The 20,849-nt window shown below is 32.3% G+C and overlaps 1 protein-coding gene across 1 annotated transcript in view; it reads right to left on the bottom strand.

The window, feature by feature from the left end:
• The window catches only part of cmasb (cytidine monophosphate N-acetylneuraminic acid synthetase b), a 38,725-nt gene extending 19,363 nt beyond the window's left edge, over positions 1–19,362 (bottom strand). The window contains exons 1-4 of the mRNA XM_073941661.1: positions 19,251–19,362; positions 5,267–5,370; positions 5,062–5,149; positions 4,455–4,978 (exon numbers count right to left, since the gene is read on the bottom strand). Coding sequence (XP_073797762.1) covers positions 4,455–4,571 — 117 coding nt within the window. The 5' untranslated portion in view covers positions 4,572–4,978; positions 5,062–5,149; positions 5,267–5,370; positions 19,251–19,362. The remainder of the gene's footprint in view (positions 1–4,454; positions 4,979–5,061; positions 5,150–5,266; positions 5,371–19,250) is intronic.
• Between the last annotated feature and the right edge of the window lie 1,487 nt (positions 19,363–20,849).

Raw genomic sequence — 20,849 nt, 5'->3', positions numbered from 1 at the left:
GATTGGCATCATAGATGTGCAGCCGACAAATCTAGTGCTGCTGCGTGATGCTATCATGTCAATATGAAGCAAAAGCTCTGAGGAATATTTCCAGTATCTTGTAGAATCTATGCCACGAAGGATTAAGGCAGCTCTGAAGGCAAAAGGGGGTCCAACCCGGTACTAGTGAGGTGTACCTAATAAAGCGGCCAGTGAGTATTATATTTGAAGAAATATTATCAAAATATGAACATTTTCCTCAACCCCATATCCAGTACAGGACAATATTGTGCAGCAGAAGTTAATTCTCCCCAACAATAAAAATACTTTTACTGAAAAAAAAACAGATCAAAAGCTTGAGAAATGAGTCCCTAAAACCAGACTCAAATGTTCTCTTCTAAGTCTATTTTTTTTCTCCAGAGGATCCCAAACAGTGAGCAAAAGGAGCAGAAAGGAGGATTTCCAGCTATTAAGGGCAGAAGTGTTTTCTCTTTTGGCAGATGCTGCAGAAAACTGCAGATTAATCCTGTATTTTAGCACACGTGTGACGAGTGGACTGTAGAGTTCTGCGGCTCTGGGTTTTAAAGTAAATCAAAACTAACCATGTTGATTTCGTTAGCTCACATTGTTAGTTTTCTTGTGATCTGTGCAGGTCAATAAGAAAAAAAAACAATAGTTTACCCTTCTAATCTAAAATTAAAATCTGAAAATGCACTTCCTGTGTGTTTTCAGTTCAATTCTCAGATTAGGTCCGTATGAGGTCTCTAACATACTTAACCACGCCCCTCCAGCTGTCAGTTTTGACAACAAACAGAAATGTTGAGGAGGAGGAGGAGTCTGTTAGGTTGTAATAACTCTCCCCAAACCCTTTTCCAGATCTTTCTGAATGAAATGCCTACTGTACTACAGCCAATCAGCTCGCAGTAGAAAAAACAAGCCACGCCCACTGTTTTCTCGTTTAATATTGTGCTTTTCTAGGAACTGCGTCACAATACGAAAAAAAAAAAGTTGCAGCTTCTAGCTCACATCTGCCCTATTAATCCCATTATGGAGACAGAGTGAGAGAAATCACAGGCCTGGGATCAGTAGTTTTCCGACTGCTCTGTTCATGTTGATGGAGTCCAGGACTGACGGACCTTTACAGTCCTCCATATATCTATCCAGACCTGCGATAAAACTCGACCAGTGTTTGACAGCGGTGTCTACAGGAATCAAAGCAATATATGGTTCAGTGTGGGACTGTTTTTTTTATACTGTGACGCAGTTCCTAGAGAAACAGAATGAGAAAATAGTTGGCGTGGCTTGTTTTTCTACTGGTAGCCAATTGGCTGTTGTAAAGTAGGCATTTCGTTCAGAAAGATCTGGAAAAAGGTTTGGGGAGAGTTATTAGAACCTAACAGACTCCTCCCCCACAATATTTCTGTTTGCTGTCGAAACTGACAGCTGGAGAGGCGTGGTTAAGTATGTTAGCCACGCCCAATACCTCAGACAACATTACAAGAGCAAACTATTTGTTTTTTCGCAATGATATGCGCAGATGAATTGTTGCGCACAAAACTAGCAACGTGAGCTAACGAAATCAATACGGTTAGTTTTGATTTCCTTTATACTTTTAACTGAAAGAAATGTAAAACGTAATTTATTCCATTAGGTTGTAAGAGTAACGTTAACTAAGAACAGGTTTGCTGCTCTCTGATTGGCTGAGGGGGAGTTTGCTGCTCTCTAATTGCCTGAGGGGGAAATTGCTGCTTTCTGATTGGCTTAGGGGGAGTTTGCTGCTCTCTGATTGGCTGAGGGGGAGTTTGAGTGAGTTTAGCAAAATGCGTTTATAAAACAAACCAGCCTGATCTCATGAGGAAACGCAAGTATTTTACGTTTTGTCAGTTTAGTAGCTAATTCGTAAAAATGTGTACAAGTTTAGTTGTATAAGAATGTAAAATTTTTAAAAAGGAGACGTGGCGCCCCTAACCGTCATTGGGTGATGAGCAAATCGTACTAAATTGTACGTATTAGATCACACGAATTCATACAAATTAGCCACTAAATCAAAAAGTTACGAATTTCCGTGAGATTGTGTTGAACAAACAGCAGAAAGCCATGCTCAAACCACAAAAGGTGATTTGTTTTAAATTTTTTGATTAAACTAAATTTAAATAGTTTGTTTTAAAAGGTCTAATGAAGCCAGTTAAAAAAACAAATAAATATAAATAAAGCTTTTTATTTAATTTGCTATAATACGCATTAATATTCAAACCATAGGTAGAGCAAAAGTAAATGAAGGCCCCTAAAACTACAATCAAATAATTAAAAAATAACACCAGATTTACACCAGACACGAATGAAGCATCAAGCGCAAGTGATTTACATGTTAAATAAATGCAAAGACGTGAATAGACATCCTGCGGCGAGATTCACGCGAATGAGGCACCACAAATGATGTTATTGGTGAGAATGAAGCAGCATGAGTTGAGCGTTTTGTGTGCTTAACATTCCCACAGTGTTAACCAATCATGAACTTGCTCTTGTATGGGCGTGATTATGACGTAGTGCCTGTTGTTGTCCCGAGGGGAAATCCTCCTGCTGACACCGGACAACAGCTCATCAAGCTGGGCTGGGCTCAGTTGGAAGCACCACTTAAAGCCTCCATCAACCAGATATAGTTTCTGGAGGAGTTGACCTCCAAAGTTTATGCTATTATATAATGTAATATAATGTTATATGAAATAATATAATAAAATATAATATAATATAATATAATATAATATAATATAAATGATATAGAGGCAGGATATTATTTTATATTATTATTATTATTATTATTATTTGAATTTTGTTATTATTAGCTGTTTTGAACGATGACTGGATTTGAAAATAACCCTTTATTTAACATTTTATAAAAAACATTTATGATATAATATAATATAATATAATATAATATAATATAATATAATATAATATAAATGATATAGAGGCAGGATAATATTTTATAATATTATTACTATTATTATTATTATTATTATTATATTGAATTTTAAAAATAATATTTGCCCTTTTGAATGATGACTGTATTTAAAAATAACCCTTTATTAAACATTTTTAAAAGTAAATTCATACTGACTTAATATAAAGTTTAAACAAAGTTCAAGTAAGAATATTGCTTTTTCAACATTATATTAATTGTCATAATGATAATTCCCTCATGTAATAAGTCTCATTCATATAAAGGCAGTAATGATTTTTCCACGCCGCTCAGATTTCTACAACAGTTTTCTTTACTCGTCTCATTAACACTCTGACAGTAGTCCTGTTTGATGAGCCGTAATTATTCGCATTAATTATCTCATCAGGGTTATTTCAGCTCTCGTTAAAGCTGAGAATTAAACCGGAGGAAGTGAGAGCGAAGGAAATTAAAAATTAGAGACGAGGGTGAAACACCTCAGAAAACATTAGGCCCCAATTAAACGTGTGAGTTTCGCTAAACTCCGTAATAAAACAAACAGCAGAGAGCCACGCTTAAACCACAAATGATGATTCCTGTTTAATTGTTAGAATACACATTATTAGTCAAACCAGAGGTCTTATGATGCACCCTAAAAAATATAAAATAATTTAAAAATGTAAATTAATCTTTTTAAAATAAATTAATTTAAGCCCTCTAAAATAAAATAAAATGCATTTTTCAAAATAAATAAATTAAATAGTAATACAAAAATGGTTTAAATTAATATTATGTGCAGTAATAGTAAAACCATAGCTCTTACAAAATACCCTAAAAATAAAATAAAACAACATTTATTATAATATGCACTAATAGTCAAACCATAGTTCTTGTGAAGTCCCCTAAAAATAAAATAAAATAAAAAACCTAAAAATAATAAATGAATAAATGAATAAATAATTAAATAAAATAACATTTATTTTAAATTGTTATCATGAACATTCATATTAAAACTATGTTTGAAGAAGCCCTTAAAAAGTAAAAAAATAAAATAAAATGAAAAATTAATTGTAATAATACTTATTAATAGCAAAACCAACAAAAATATCTTATGAAGCCCTCTAAAATAAAATAAAATTGTTAGAATACGCATTATTAGATAAACCATAGGTCTTATGATGCCCCTAAAAAAAAATAAAATAAATAAAAATTAAGTCATTTAAAAATTTTAAATAAAAATTAAGTTATTTAATAAATTTAATTAAGTCACCTAAAAATGAAAAAAAAAAAGTATGAAAGATTTAATAAATTAAAAATATTTGAATTAATTTGTTATATGCACGAATAGTAAAACCACAGCTTTTATGAAATACTCTAAAATAAAAAAAATAAAAAATGTAAATAAAATATCATAATATGCACTACTAGTCAAACCATAGGTCTTTTAAAGCACCCTAAAAAAATCTAACAATAAAAAAAAAACATAAATCATTCAATAAAATAACATTTAATTTAAAAAGCAAACCAGAACTCTCACTTCTCTTAATTGCTTCAAGGACAACATACGAAGCGATGATGCCAACAATAGAGGACTTCCAGAGGTCTCCATAATCCTGGACCAGGTGGTATCCTGAGCAGATGCTGTTGCAGTCATGGATGAGTGGAGAGCATGAGACTGATTCCTGAAAGACCCCAGTGACAGACGAGTCTCTGCATTGATCCTGTGAACCAGTATGATTCTCCAGCCTCCGGTGCATTTAGACTGCAGTTCTGCACAAGACGTTTGGTCAGAGGAGAAATGGTTGTGTTTAACCAAGCCTAGTTTCTCTCGAGGTTTTTTCCTTCACTTTCGTCAATTGGTGAAGTTTGTTCCTCGCCACTGTCGCCACTGGCTTGCTCGATTCGGGACTGTGGAGCTGCGCATCGATGGATTTGCTCTGCAGTTTGAACTCTCAGCAGTGAAAATTTAACCACACTGAACTGAACTCTGAAGACTGACACATTTTCAGTTTACTAGAACTTCTGTGTTAAGCTGCTTTGACACAATACATTGTAAAAGCGCTAGAGAAATAAAGATGAATTGAATTGCTGTTTCTGAAGAGCTCAATGTATGCTTTACAGACTGAAAGTGAAGGCAAACTCACCTGTGGCCAAAGGTGGACTGGAGAATTACTCTTACAGCTTATATTTGATTCCTCCTCGATGAACACACACTGGATTGACAGCATAACTCTGGAGGAAACACGAAAAACTGAAAACGGTGAATGTTAGTGTGGTGGAAAGCACACACACACACACACACACACACACTCAGCCTGTGGGTTAACCATACAAAGCTGTCTGACTAACCCAAATTGATGTGTTCCTCTCTTCGGGGCGTCCTGTCAGTCTGGTCTACATGTTCACTCTTTCACTGGATGAGTTTCAGGAGGAACCGCGTCATCTTTCTGCTCCTGGAAGAACACAGGAACTCAGTTCACCTCCATTGCTGAAACAGTAAATCTGAATGTAGTGAGAGGCCTGTGTAGAAGCATTTAAATGCATGATATGATGACACAAATCTAATACAAATGATGCAGCCAAATAATAATTTTAATTATATATTAAAAAAAAAAAAAAAAAAAAAAAAAAAAAAATATATATATATATATATATATATATATATATATATATATATATATATATATATATATATATATATATATATATAAAAAAATTAAATAAAATTAAATAAATTAAAATATATTTTAAAATGTAATCTTTTCATTTAGGTCAAAAATGTTAAATAAATCAATCAAACAATCCATCTATCGCATGTTTTTTTTTTTTTTTTACCAAACATTTAATAGTATATGCATTATTAAATATATAAATATACAATACAAATACAACACATGCAATTAATTTTTTTTGTTACTAAAATTATAGTAATTGTATATTTTAAATATGTTATAGTAGTTTAATTAATACTTTATTATAATAATGAAAAACAAAAATGATGATAATAATAATTATTATTATTATAACAAGTGTTAATATTAACAATAACAATAACTGATACTATTATTCTTAATAATAATAATGATAATAATAATAACACTTGTTATTATTTTGCTATTATTATTAATATTAACAACAACAGCCATTATTATTATTATTATTATTATTATTATTATTATTAATATTTTATTATTATTACCTCTACTATATTTATATTTATTATATTAATAATAATAAATATTAGTGTTATTGCATTACTATTTACTTTTACTATTATTATTGTTATTAATATTACTATTATAAAAATTACAAATCACAAATTTTTTCTCAATTAAATAATTAATTTAATAAAAATATTATTTAATTAATAGATAATGATTATAATTGTCTTAATTAAATTATAAAAAGTAAACTAATCAATAAAGAAATATCACTATACTACCAACTACTAATATGACTATGCTTTAGAAATGTCATAATAATAATTAAAATATAATTATTAGTAGTATTACAATATAACAACATTATCATTAACAATAATATTACCAAGACACTAAAAGACAGTTATGAGACGCATGAAACTGTGGAAAATAAGAAACTTATAATTATTACTTTTCTGTCTTTATTTTTTAGTAGAAAAAATGTTTAGACTAACAATAGATCTTTTTCTTTTGTATGATACCATATATTAACCAAGCGTACTTCTTAGAAGGAACTGCTGGCAAGAGGGAATAAGAATAAGAACAAATATAGTGTGGAGGGCCCTTGCTCCAGACGTCTGTCTAACAAGAAGTCTAGACATGTCACAAGGAGCTGGATGCTTGTAGAAGTTGTGAAATATATTGAAGATACACTTAATGTTTCAGTTCTGGTATGCAGAAAAGAGGAAGTATGTTCGGGTGCAAGAGCCTGCAGAATGACTGATAAGTGGCGTCACACCAAAACTCCACCTGTTAATATCAGGTGTGCACATATGCTGCAGTCAGGGAAATGCATGTTAGTTGCGAACCTACTGAATGTAATTCTTGTATTGCATTGAGGTAACATAACCCTCTGTCATTAAATTATTAATTTGTATCTAATAAATTATTAATACATTGGGCATTGAAGAAAACCCTCTCCAGACCTTTTTTTTTTAATTGAAAACGATGGAATTGGCTAAATATCCCAACAAAATATAAAAAATGGTAACACTTTAGTTCAAGTACCAATAGTCTCTATTAACTAATGGCTCATTACCTGCTGATCATGAAGATGTTGGCCATTATTAGTACTCAAAGTATGATCATATTCTACATCCCTAACTCTATCCAATACATAAAGCCAATTACTACCCTACTTACTACTAATAAGCAAATGATTAGTAGTTTATTGAGCTAAAAGTCTTAGTTATTCATTCATTCATTCACTTTCTTTTCGACTTAGTCCCTTCATTAATCCGGGGTTGCCTCAGCGGAATGAACTGCCAACTTATCCAGCATGTTTTTACGCAGAGGATGCCCTCCCATCTTAGGGAAAGTTTTAGTTAATGGTCTGTTAATAGCATGAATTATACCTTTAAATAAACTATGATCAAAATAAAACTGTTGTGTATTAAATGATACATATTTATGTCAGTAAATCTTAATTTTACTCGACTGTTTTGTGTTCTCAGAGTGGCGAGTGTTGTATTTCGTTAGCAAGCATGCATAAAATGAATCAAAACTGACAGTAAATGCATTCATAACGCTAAAACGGATTTCTATTTCAAGTAAGTTCTGTAATTATATCCACCGAGCGTCCCGGATCTGTGTCTTTATTTTCCCAGCGGATCATTTCCTCCAGAGCGACTAAAGCGAGCGCATCAATCCGATCCGATGGCCAGACTTAATTACGTTCGATTTTCTCCAGGTTATTCCTGTTGTGATAGTCATCAGTCATCTCTAACGAGAGCACAATCTGATTGGCTTGTTATCGGTTTCGGAGGTCGAGTTCGAACGTGTCGATCATTAGAGGGAAAAGTGGAGCCTAATGGGCCTTTATCACGATGAAAGCTCTCGGGGGTTTTCTGTTGAAGGTGCATCAGTGTTTTATGTGTGAAGATCACACTATATGGAGTCTCCAGCACCCACATCTTCATTAATGAGACGCATTTGAGGATATCAAGCGATCTGAGGGCATTTTCCAGATAAGGAGAGGGATATTTCTTTTAGATGGGTCAGATTTATCAAACTCGGTCTCACTTCTGATGTCAAGTTCATGCTTTTAAAGAAAAGCTATACACTATTTTTGGAAATAGGCTTATTATACCAGTCTCTTTGAGTTATTTACCATTTTTAAATCCATTCAGCCAATCTTTGGGTCTAGTGGGAGCACGTTTAGCTTAGCATAGCATAGCATAGCATAGATCATTGAATCAGATTAAACCACACTGAAAAAATTTTTTCAAAGATGATTCCTTGGATTTACTAAATTTTTTTTTATGTTAAGTGGTTGTAAACAATTTTTTTGGGCTGAACTTAAACCAAAAATATAAGTTTAACGTTATTAAATTTAATTTGTTTGTTTAAATTCAACACAAATAAATTGTTCTGTAAACAGTTCTGCATGTAACACTCTTTTCAACATTATCATCACAACCCCCCACCCCCCCCCTGAAATCTGCAGGAAGGTGGATCTCCAGGAACAGGTTTGGCCACCCCCAGTGGCGCCTGTGCGTACCTACCAAGAGAGGGCTGGAATTAATTAATACCGCTTTTTATTTATGTATTTGTGACATAATTTAAACAGATTATTAAACAGTATACACTAAAGCTTTGCCATCTTTACCTCTATTGTGCCAAATCGCTGCAGCGCTGCATTTGGTTGCACAAAAACTCGCTCTGATCTGGGAGAGAACTTTCCCAACAGCTAACGTTTCATGCACTACTGAAAGACTTTTTTTCTGCTGCGCATCGAATAAAGACACGCTTAACATCATCGATGTCTACATTACATCCTATATCCATGAAACACGAACGTGCAAACTCTTTGAACAACGAGGAAATAACTGCGCTTCAGCCAAGCCAGACGGCTTGATTTATAATTTAATCCCTGAAGGACGGTTATGGCGTGTTGTGATGTCGGCTGTCACCGGAGAAAGTAAAATCTTTCTTTATTTTGTTGACTTTTGTTTGAAAGCTTTAGTGGCACTGTAGCTGTCCAAGGTACTGTTGTACGAGTTAAATTATAGCCTATATTGACCTTATTCTCCGCCGACGAGTGGGCGCTGCCATTTGAATCTTTTTGGCTCGAGACTTCCGGTATCATTCACTTCCATTCATTTTTAGACATTAAAAACTGCTCGTTACGCTGCTTGATGTTGCAATTTGATATTTTCTTGTTATATTATTCTACTTGGTCTGTATAGTCATGCAAACATTTGTTTGTAGAGCAAGTAGTTTGACCGTTTTCTGCCGTTTATTATTCCTAGTCATTTCTCCCATAGGCGACTGAAATGGAAGTTCTAAGACAATCACGAAAACAGGCACACTTCCGCATTTTAGAATAAGGTCAATAGGCTATGCACCAGTAAACAAGTCAAATTAATGAACAAATAAAATAAATATGGATTGTATGTCAGTATTGTTTTTGCTCAAAAATAAATAAATAATAATAATAAAATGTTTTATAAAAATAAAATTAGCAATTTTCAAATTTTTTTACGATTTATTAAATATAAGTTGGATATTTATGGGGCCATGTAACATGTTTCTGTGTGTTTTTTTTTGTTCTTGGCGATCTTTAATATATACTGGGTAGCTTTGCAAAATATTTTCTTAAATGTCAAGCAGGAATTTGTTTATAGCTTTAATTATGAATAAAATAAAATATTAAAAATAACAAAAATAAAATGGTAAAAATACAAAGATAAAAAAAAGAAGAATTTTGCTAAATTCTAAAACAATATTCGTTTTTATTTCACTTGATGCATTCGTCATTTAATGTTTGAATACTGAAATAACAGCCATCGGAAGGGGGCAAGGCGGTGCTGGATTTGTGCGTACCTTGGAATAAAATCCTGCAGGTGCCCCTGGCCACCCGTGTACCAGCAGATTACAGAAAAAAAGAACATTGATGCAATCTGACTCCTCTGTTGCATGATGTCACCATAAGGTTTTTGGTAAATAAAATCTATATTTTACCCTAAATTTTATTTTAGAAATTAAGAACATATTACTCATACTTTACTGTACATACTACCTCCATACTGACCTTCTTAAATAAGTTTTTCACAGATATACCTATGTGACGTCGTGCACAGAGGCTTTGAAGCATGTTTTAAAAAAAATTATACATTTCACAGTGAAGCAGTGTACCCAGCCTGATGTCACGAGAAAAAGTAAGTATTTTACGTTTTGCCTGTTTAGTGGCTAATTCGTATGAATTCCTTCGAGTTCAGTCGTACGAAATGGTACGATTTTAAAAAGGAGGCGTGGCACCTGACCCCACCCCTAACCCCAACCGTCATTGGGGGATAAGCAAATCGTACTAAATTGTACGAATTAGATTGTACGAATTCATACGAATTAGCCACTAAATGAAAAAGTTACGAATTGCCGTGAGATTGTGTTGGTGTACCGGAGCTTGATTCGTTTTGACTGCTTTGAATTTTGATTCAACGTTTTAAACACCCTCATGGTTTAGATAAGTGTACAGCGAGAGATTAGGTGCCAATTACACGCAATTCTACTTTTTTAAAGCACTGCACCGGTCCCAGTGACTGTAGTAAAATCCAAAACAATCGCAGTTTCAGCCGAAGTAACCATATAGCAGGGGTCACCAACCTTTATGAAACTGAGAGCTACTTCTTGGGTACAGATCAATGTTGAGGGCTACCAGTTTGACAAACATTTCTCAAATAACAAATTTCAACAATGATTTAACAAGGTAGGAAATACCCTGTATTTAATGTATCAATGTGCAACACTTTATTTTGATATATCTCTGCAAATATTAACATTTTTAAATGATTACTTTTATATTAGATGGAGCTTACTGGTAAGTGGCGCTATGGTGAGCTATTTTTAGAACAGGCCTGCGGGCAACACATGTGATCCTCGCGGGCTACCTGGTGCCCGCGGGCATCATGTTGGTGACCCCTGATATAGCATGATAACTAGCACATTACAAAGCACATTTGGAAACTTTTTTTTCCACATACTTGAGGATAAACACCTACTAAAACAACTTTGGTGTCCATTTTACCTTTTTTTCCATGAACGATAAAGGTTGTTCATGCCACCGAAGTACTTTTCATCTCTGACTATCGTTAATGTGATTAATCACCGTCTCTCAGCATAGTCTCAGATATTCACTAGTTCTGTCTCATGTTTAGTAAAAGACGAGGCTGTTTCTCTGCTGTCTGAGAGACGTGTTCATGGTGTTGATGAATCACGGCGGACAGACGGAGACTCACACGACTCCCTCGCGGTTTGTTGACTTCGAGAGTCGCAGCCTGTTTTGGCAAAGCTAAAAGTCATGAATCCCAACAGCAAAGTGCTCAATGTGCGGCTCCTCTTCATTATTGCTTTCGCACAGCGATTCTGATGCTGGCATTGTTTACTAAAAACATTTGTGTAGCTTGATACTGTGTGCATAAAGTATTGAGCTATCAGCGAACCTCATAGCGACTGAACAGAATAGAGGCCATTGAGTGAAACTTTAGGATGTGGAAGCAAACTACATTGAAAACTGTCCATCAGCAGGTCTCTGAAAGCGCTGCGTTTGTCTCATGAAGCTCAGATCTGCTGCCCGAGTGTGTGAAGGTCAGATTTCTCCTTTTAAGCTGCTGAAGTGGAGCCATGAGCCTCTCCATAACACACGTGAATAGATGTTTCAGAAGGTCAGTCTCGGCCTGCTAAATGCCTTTCAATTGGCCAGCAAATGTCAGCTGCGCAAGAGTCCGGCTTTTCTCTCCAGCTCGTGTCCTTTCTATTCACTTCTCAAAATGATCCTCCAATCACTCCATTTATTCCTCCAATGAGGGCTTTTTTCTGCTTTCTGCTTCAGCGCAGACTACAAATACAGCTATTTCACATCACCAATCTGTCATAAAGCTCACTGATCGCGGCTATTATATAGTATTAGTGCTGGAGAAAGAGTTTCCTGTGATGGGCCTGGCTGGCTTAAATTTAAGGAGCGTCTTATTGTTGATGGTGTGTGATATGAGATTAGGTGATAAAACTGGATTTTAAGTGCAAAGAGCACTGATAATAAGTGCATTTCATTGAGAAATAATGCTCATGAATTAATAAATCAATAGTTAAGCACATAAATTAGTTGAAATTTAAAAAAAAAAAAAATCCATTAATATATAAGAGGAAGAATAATATGTGAAAAAATAAATGCATGCATATGAACTTAATAAACATGGAAAATTGGATAATAAATATGCATAAATGGATATAGAATTGCTAATGCAAAATAAAACAGAAATATAGCATATAAAATACAAAATATGTAGCATATAAAATACAAAAAAATATACATGTAATAAAACTTGAATTAAAAAGTTAATACAATAAAAATGCCCCAAAAAACAAATAATTAAACATGAATAAATGCACAAAATAAATAAATAAATGCATTTAAATATTCAGACGAAATCCATAAAAATGTGGGGGGAAATAAGTGAATAAGTATGCAATTGCATATAAAAATCAATAAACGTAAAAAAAACAAACAAAAAAAACAACAACAACTGAACAATATTAATATTAATATACAAAAAATATATAAAGTAAAATGAAAATAAAAATAATAAGTGAATAAATAAATGCATAATAATAATAAATAAATAAATAAATAAATATATATATATATATATATATAAATATATATATTTATATATATATATATATATATATATATATATATATATATATATATATATATATATATATATATATATATATATATAAAATAAAGAATGAAATACAATAAAAAAATGTCTAAATAACCAAACAATTAAACAAATGCATTAAAATGCATTAAATAAATGCATAAAACAAATTGAAAAAATCCATAAATATGCAAGGGAGAAAATAATATGTGAATAAATAAATGCATGCATATAAAATAAATACAAAAAAAAAACATGGGAAAAGGATTAATAAAAATTGCACAAATAATTATAGAATTGCAAAATGCAAAATTAAATAAAATAAAAATATAGCATATAAAATAAAAATAAATAAATAAAATTAATACAATAAACTGTCTACATACCAAAAAAATAAACATGAACAAATGCACAAAATAAATTAATTAATTCACAAAATAAAAAGTCCCATAATCCTTAAATGTGTGGGGGAAAATAATATAAGCATGAAATTAAATAATCATAGAAAATGGAATAATAAAAGTACACAAATGAATACAGAATTGCTAGATGCAAAATAAAAAATATAGCATATAAAATAATAAAAAATATATATTACAAAATTCAATTCAAAATGAAATACAATAAAAAAAGTCTAAATAACCAAATAACTAAACATTTGAACAAATGCACAAAATAAACAATAAACGCATTAAAAAATCCCAGAAATCCATAAATATGCAGGGGGGAAATATTAAGTGAATTAATAAATGCATGCATATAAAATTAATAAACATGGAAAATAGAATAATACAAGTGCACAAACAAATGTAAAATTGCAAAAAAAAAAAAAAAACAGCAAAAAAAATATATTATTATATATCATATTAAAAAAATTATTATAATAAAATAAATTAAATAAAAATAAAAATGCCTAAATGACCAAATAAATACACAAAATAAACAAATAAATACATAAATCAATATGCAAACAAACAAGGGAAAGGGGAATAATAAAAATACACAAATGAAGATAAAATTGCATAAATGCTAAATGTCTAAATAACCAAATAATGCACAAAGCAAATAAATCAGTATGAAAATAAAATGCTTATGAAATTAACAAATTCACGAAATCAATTTATAAATAAATAATGCACCTACATTAATGAACTAATTCGTTAAAAAAGTGCTAACAAACATATTCAAATCAATCATATAAACATGCATAAGCAACTAAGAAACATAAGATACATAAACAAAGAATGTTCTAACAAAATGCACAGATGCATGTAAACCAATAAAAGGTTTATAAACATTTGCAAATGATTGGCTGAGTGAATGAACAACTATACACACACACACACACACACACACATATATATATATATAACAATACTAATTATTTTTATGTTGAGAGACCCAAAACACCCAGTGATCCCCGGATATATCACTGAGGATGTGTCCCAAATGCATCCATGAGATATTTCTTGCATAAATACAAGTTATGTAATAGAAACATCCAATCAAATCGAAACATTACAATCCAACAACTGCACTCCTTGTGTTATAGAGAAACTGTAGTAAGCAGGTTCATGAAACTTACAAGAGCGAATTTCCCCCTGATGAGTCTCACTGTAATTCTGCTTAAATAAAAGGCAAAAGCATGAAATGTGCTTTGGTCTATCATTGCTAATTCCTCTGGCACACGATTAGCTGCTAAAACAGGCGTAATTCCTCCGATAATGAGCAGAGGAACATGGAAACAGGCAAACAAATGTCAGAGAAATTCAGAATTTCCTGTTAGATGCCAGTGTTTGCTATTCTTTACCTATACGTCAAAAAAAAAAAAAAAAAAAATAGAATGGTGTTTTTATGTTTACAGCTGCAGGTGCGCAACCATTCCTATCAAAATAACAAAGATAGTTAAATATAAAGTGTGAAATGTTTATTAATTAAATAAATAAAAAAATTATAATAATTAGCATATACAATAAAATGAAATGTACAACAAATATATAAAGAGAATAAAAATATATATTAAAATATATATATAGCATATAAAGTAAAATTAAATATACATAACGAAATAAAAAAACTGAAATAAAAAATATATAATAACAAAATAAATATATAGCATATAAAACATTTATACCAAAATAAAAACAACAATTATATATAGCATACCAATAAAAATGTATAATAAAATCAAATAATAAAAACAGAGCAAATAAAAAACATAATAAATTAAATAAATATATAGCATATAAAATAAAACCTATATATTAAAATAAAATGATAAATATATAGCATATAAAATAAAACATGTAAAATAAAAATAAAATAAAAAACATAAAAAAATATATTTTATATATATATATATATATATATATATATATATATATATATATATATATCAGAACAAATAAAGAAAAAACTAAAATAAATAAATAATTAGCATATAAGATAAAAGTAAAATAAAATAAATTAAATTAAAAAATAAATATAGAATATATAAAACATATAATAAAATAACATTATAAATAATAAATACAGTTGAAGTCAGAATTATTAGCCCCCTTTGATTTTTTCCCCTTTTTTTATATTTCCCAAATGATGTTTAATAGAGCAAGTCTGTCAGATAAAATTTTTCTTCTGGAGAAAGTGTATAATAAAAGCAGTTTTCAATTTTTTTAAACTCATTGTAAGGTCAATATTATTAGCCCCCTTATGCTATTTTTGTTTTCGATGGTCTACAGAACAAACTATTGTTATACAATAACTTGTCTAATTACCCTAACCTGTCTAGTTAACCTAATGAAGCCAGTTAAGCCTTTAAATGTCACTTTAAGCTGTGTAGAAGTATCTTGAAAAATATCTAGTAAAATATTATTTACTGTCATCATGGCAAAGATAAAATAAATCAGTTATTACAGATGAGTTATTAAAACTATTATGCTTAGAAATGTGTTAAAAAATCATCTCTACTTTAAACAGAAATTGGGAAAAAAATAAACAGGGGGGCTAATAATTCTGTATAATAATAATTCTCTATATAACAAAGAATATATATTAATAATAAATAAATAAATAAATAAATAAATAAATAGCATATAAATAATAAATAAGTCAAAATAAATATTTAGCATATAATATAAAATAAGAAATATTTATGCTTTATGGTATTTTTGTAGCACTGCCCTTGTTGTACACATGCACAGTATGTGTCATTTTATATTTATTTTTTGCTCAGGATCAGTTTTAAAATGTCTAATAAGAAAATACAACAAATGAGTGATTATTACACAGCTCTCTGAAATACTTCATTCTGATTGGCCAATCACAACATTCCAAAGGATATTATTCCCAGATAGCAACTGGTAAAACTACATCCGGTTACTACTCCAACTCTTTTTACAGTAAATATACAGTTAAAGTCAGAATTATTAGCCCTCCAGTGAATTTTATTTATCTTCCATTTTTAAATATTTCCCAAATGATGTTTAATAGAGCAAGGAATTATTATCACAGTACTTCCTATAATATTGTTTTCATCTGGAGAAAGTCTTATTTGTTTTGTTTCAGCTTTTAATTTTTAAAAACCATTTTAAGGTCAATATTATTACATGTAGCCCCCTGAAGCAATATTTGTATCAATAATCTACAGAAGAAACTATTATGTTTAGAAACGTGTTGAGAAAAATCCTTCCGTTAAACAGAAAATGTTGAGTATATTATCATAAAGACTCATATAACAGCCCAGTGTCGACTCATTATCAAATAAACAAGACTCACACTCACCCCGCTGTGTGTTAAGAGTAGATATAGAGCAGAAATGTGGGACTGAAATCTGACCTACATCGGAGAATGCAGACAGACATTAAACGCAGCTCAAAGAAACATCATGATGACAGTAAAATGCCTGAAGTGAGCGGCGGAGGCGAGGGTTTCGCTCATCTGAGATTTACCAGTCACTAAACCTGCTCTCTGTCCTTATATGACATCTGTACGGCAAATCATTTAAGCATACTAGAATCCATTCTCATGCTATGGCACTTATTTTTTACATACCAGTTTCTTTTTAATGAAGTACCAGTATTAGCCTACTACAAGCCCAAATCAGAAAAAGAGGTGAGAGTATGGAAATGCTAATTAAAAAAACAAAGTGGTTTAAATTTACTTTGACTTGTATTCGATTGAGCACAATGGGAGACAGACCCTTCAGCTCTATGGCTCCTCGGCTATGGAACTCGCTTCCTCTAGATCTAAGGAGCAGTGATAGTCTTCACACTTTTAAATCCCGTCTTAAGACCCATCTCTGTAAGCAGGCTTTCCTTTAACAATTTTTTTTTATCAAGTTCTTTTATATTTGCTATAGTGTTTTAACCTGCTTGGTCAATGATTGTTTTAGTAATGTTTAATATGTTTAAGCTTAGCTGTTGATGCTTATTGTAAGGCAACCTTGTGTGACTTGAAAGGCGCCATTTAAAAATAAAATGTATTATAAATGAATAATATTTCATTGCAGACACAATAAAAAATACTTAGGGCTCTATTTTGACGGTCCATGAGTAGAGCGCAAAACGCAGAGTGCAAAACGCAGGGCGCAAACGCTTTCATGGCGTGTCAGAACGCATTTTTGCTAATTTACGGACGGGAAAATGCGCTTTGCGCCAAGGCGCATGAGCTAAAAGGGTTGAGTTTATTTTCTTAATGAGTTATAGGTGTGTTTTGAGAATAAACCAATTACAGTCTCATCTCCCATTCCCTTTAAGACCCAGCTGCGTCGCGCCAAGAATGCATTCGCTATTTACAGGACGCAAAGTGGAAAAAAATCACAAGTATTTCACAAGCAAACAGTTAACAGTTGACAGTTTTTTAACAGAAAACTGTTAAACAGAGCATCTACTGCATGAGAATGAGAGATAATGGATCACTTTCACTTTTGGATAGGGAAACCTTTAAGCACAGACATCAATTAGCCTATAAATAAATAATTTTGTTTGTTAAGTGCAAATATTTGTTTCAAAACTATTTCTAAATTCAGTTCTAATTTCCAGCAAACGAATAAATGAACAATAATAACAAAATGTGCTCAAAAACCCGAGTTATATCCTAAAACACATGCTGTGCCCCATATGGTCTAAAACCTGACAGGTGGGCAAATCTAAGCTTGTTTTTAACAAAACAAATATAAATATGGATATATTAAATAATACTGCTAATAATAATAACATGACACAAAAGCAAATTGTTATGAATGAACTGAAAAAGCCTCCCGAGATGAAGACATAAAAGCAGTGATTTTTCATATTTATGTAGGCTAGAAAATAATATGTTTTGTAATATTTAAATCCTTTATATTTATATTCTATATCTATTCTTATTATATCCTATATATATCCTTAATATTAAATTTTTTTCATATGTAAAGATATTTGCCTATTGCTCTCTTGTGTGTATTAAGCAGTGTGTAAGCGAGGCGCAACTCTGCGCCGGAGTTTAGACCGGGTTAGTTTTGGTCTAATGAAAAATCTATTATAGTTTCTCAAAATAGCAACGCGCCAGCAGTCCGCCTCAGAACACCTTCCTTTTTAGACCAGAACGCCTATGGGCGCACAAATGAGCGCTAATGCATTTGCTATTTAAACAGCGTAGCGCAACGCCTCAAAACGACTCTTGCGCCAAGCTGAAACTACCAAAAGACTATTGCGCCACGCCTTGCGCCACACTGCGCCGGGTGTATGATAGGGCCCTAAATGTGTTTCTCATGATTTTTTATTTTAATTTTATATATATATATATATATATATATATATATATATATATATATATATATATATATATATATATATATATATATATATATATATATTTATTTATTTATTTATTTATTTTTTTTTTTGAATAAACACATTTTAGTTTTGGTTCATAAAAGTTGGAACAGTAAAGCATTTACCACTTGTTAATGTTAATTTTGCTATTTCTTTTCATAAAGACGTTTAGGGACTGAAGACACCAAGTGATGAAGTGTTTCAGGTGTAATTTTGTCCCATTCTTCTTGCAAACAAGTCTTAAGGTGCATGGGCAACAGCACGAGGTCTTCGATGTGGCATTTTGAGCTTCAAAATGCACCTCACATTCTCTATCGGAGACAGATCAGGACTGCAGGCAGGCCAGTCAAGTACCTGTATTTTTTTCATCCTCAGCCAGTACTTTGTAATGTGTGCAGAATGTGGTTTGGAAAAGGAGGCAACATATTGTGTTACATTAATAGTGCCATCACACAAGTGGAAGTCACCCTTGCTAAGGGCACTGACACAACCCCATACCATGACATACCCTGGCTTTTGGACTTGTTGCTGGTAACAGTCTGAATGATTCTTTTCTTTGGTCTGGAGCACACGGTGTCCATTATTCTTACAATACCATTGTAAAGTCAGACATAATTTGACTGAATTCACATTAAATTAACATTAAATAGACTCTTACCTCAATGCGTTTTCTCAAATTTGAGGATGAAGTCTTAAAAGCACTTTTTTTTTCGTGGTCCGTGGGAAACAAGGTAGACACTGCATCCTGCACACTGCATAAAGATGCCGACCTGTCGTGCACAATCACAATGTAATGAGTAACGATAAGTGTCCGTTCAAATGTAGTGGAGTAAAGAGTAAATATATTCAATCAGAAATGTAGTCAAGTAAAGTTGCTTACATTTTTGATACTCAGTACAAGTACAAAGTAGCCAAAAACATACTTCAGTAAAGTAACAAAGTCCACTTACTCAAGTACTTTACACCAATGGTTCTCAAAGTGGGGGTCGCGGGACAATAAAGGGGGGTCGCCTGGTGGTTTCCAAAAATCTATTTAATTTCATTAAACCATAAGAATGACCATATTTTATCCATAACCTTCTGAAGAGAAAAAAATAGTCGTTTATACCATATATAGTTACTATAGTAGCTTATAGTTACTACTTCTATTGGATTGCAACCCCTGGGGTAATTGCATTGTATTAAAGACACAGCAATAGCGTCAGATGCAGCAGATTTCATAACACCTGGTTAAACTTTGTGGCCCATTTACAGCTCTCATACATAAAAAAAAATTAAAAGAAGAATAGACTTGGGTCCATTGGTGTGTGTGTGCCATTGCATGCAAGGTTTCTGTATTTATAACCACCTCAGAGGATATTGGGGGTCACGAGTCACTGGCATTGTCATTTTGGGGGTCGCGGCGTGAAAAGTTTGGGAACCCCTGCTTATGTTGTAACACTTATGTTGTTTTCTCATACATTGACTGACATTAATTCACCGGTCCACATGTTTGAATAATCAGTAATAACTGGACAAGTGGGTGAGTTTTGTATAATGTTTAATAGTTACTGTGGATTAAGCTTAAATGTATTTACTGTTTCGCTTGTGTTAAAACAGATTCACTATCTTTCCAAATGAATAAATATGGTGTTGAGGATCTGGCAGCGTGTGGTTAGAGAGTGAGGAATGAACTATAGTCAGTCAGTCTTCCCTCAAACTTGCGTCTGCGCTTCACTCGGGAATGTGGCAGCGGTCGCTATGGAAACAGCCGGACGGATGGTGGAGGAGGGGAAGTGTTTATCGGCGAGTGTCAGCCTGCAAAACTCCAAACATCTTTAGCACGAACCGTCACACGCCACAAACAGAGGAGTGGGATTGGTTTTGAAATCCCACCTGGATTTTTGTAGGAAATGAGAGCGTTTAGATCTTCTTTTTCACAAATTCAGTATGTGAAAGATGATGACTGTTAGTGAAGACTATTAGGACATTAAAGATAATGAAGCATGCTTTCCAAATAAAAATCAACAACATGTTTTTCAATGAAAGCAAGTGATATTTAATAGTGTTTCTCAACCATGTTCTTGGAAGTCCACCAGCTCGGCACATTCTCCATGTCTCCGTAACCAAACACACCTGATTCAGATCATCAGCTCATTAGCAGAGACTGAAGCTGCGTCCGAAATCGCCTACTACTCAGTAGGTACTGTATTTGAATTTAAACGCATTACTTGCATTACTAATGTGAGCAGTATAAATGGAACTTGTACTCTTGCCA

The sequence above is a fragment of the Danio rerio genome, chromosome 25 (genome assembly GCF_049306965.1).
Source record: "Danio rerio strain Tuebingen ecotype United States chromosome 25, GRCz12tu, whole genome shotgun sequence".
NCBI lineage: Eukaryota > Metazoa > Chordata > Actinopteri > Cypriniformes > Danionidae > Danio > Danio rerio.
Note: the sequence above shows the minus strand (reverse complement) of the source record. Positions and strands in the feature narration are given on the sequence as shown.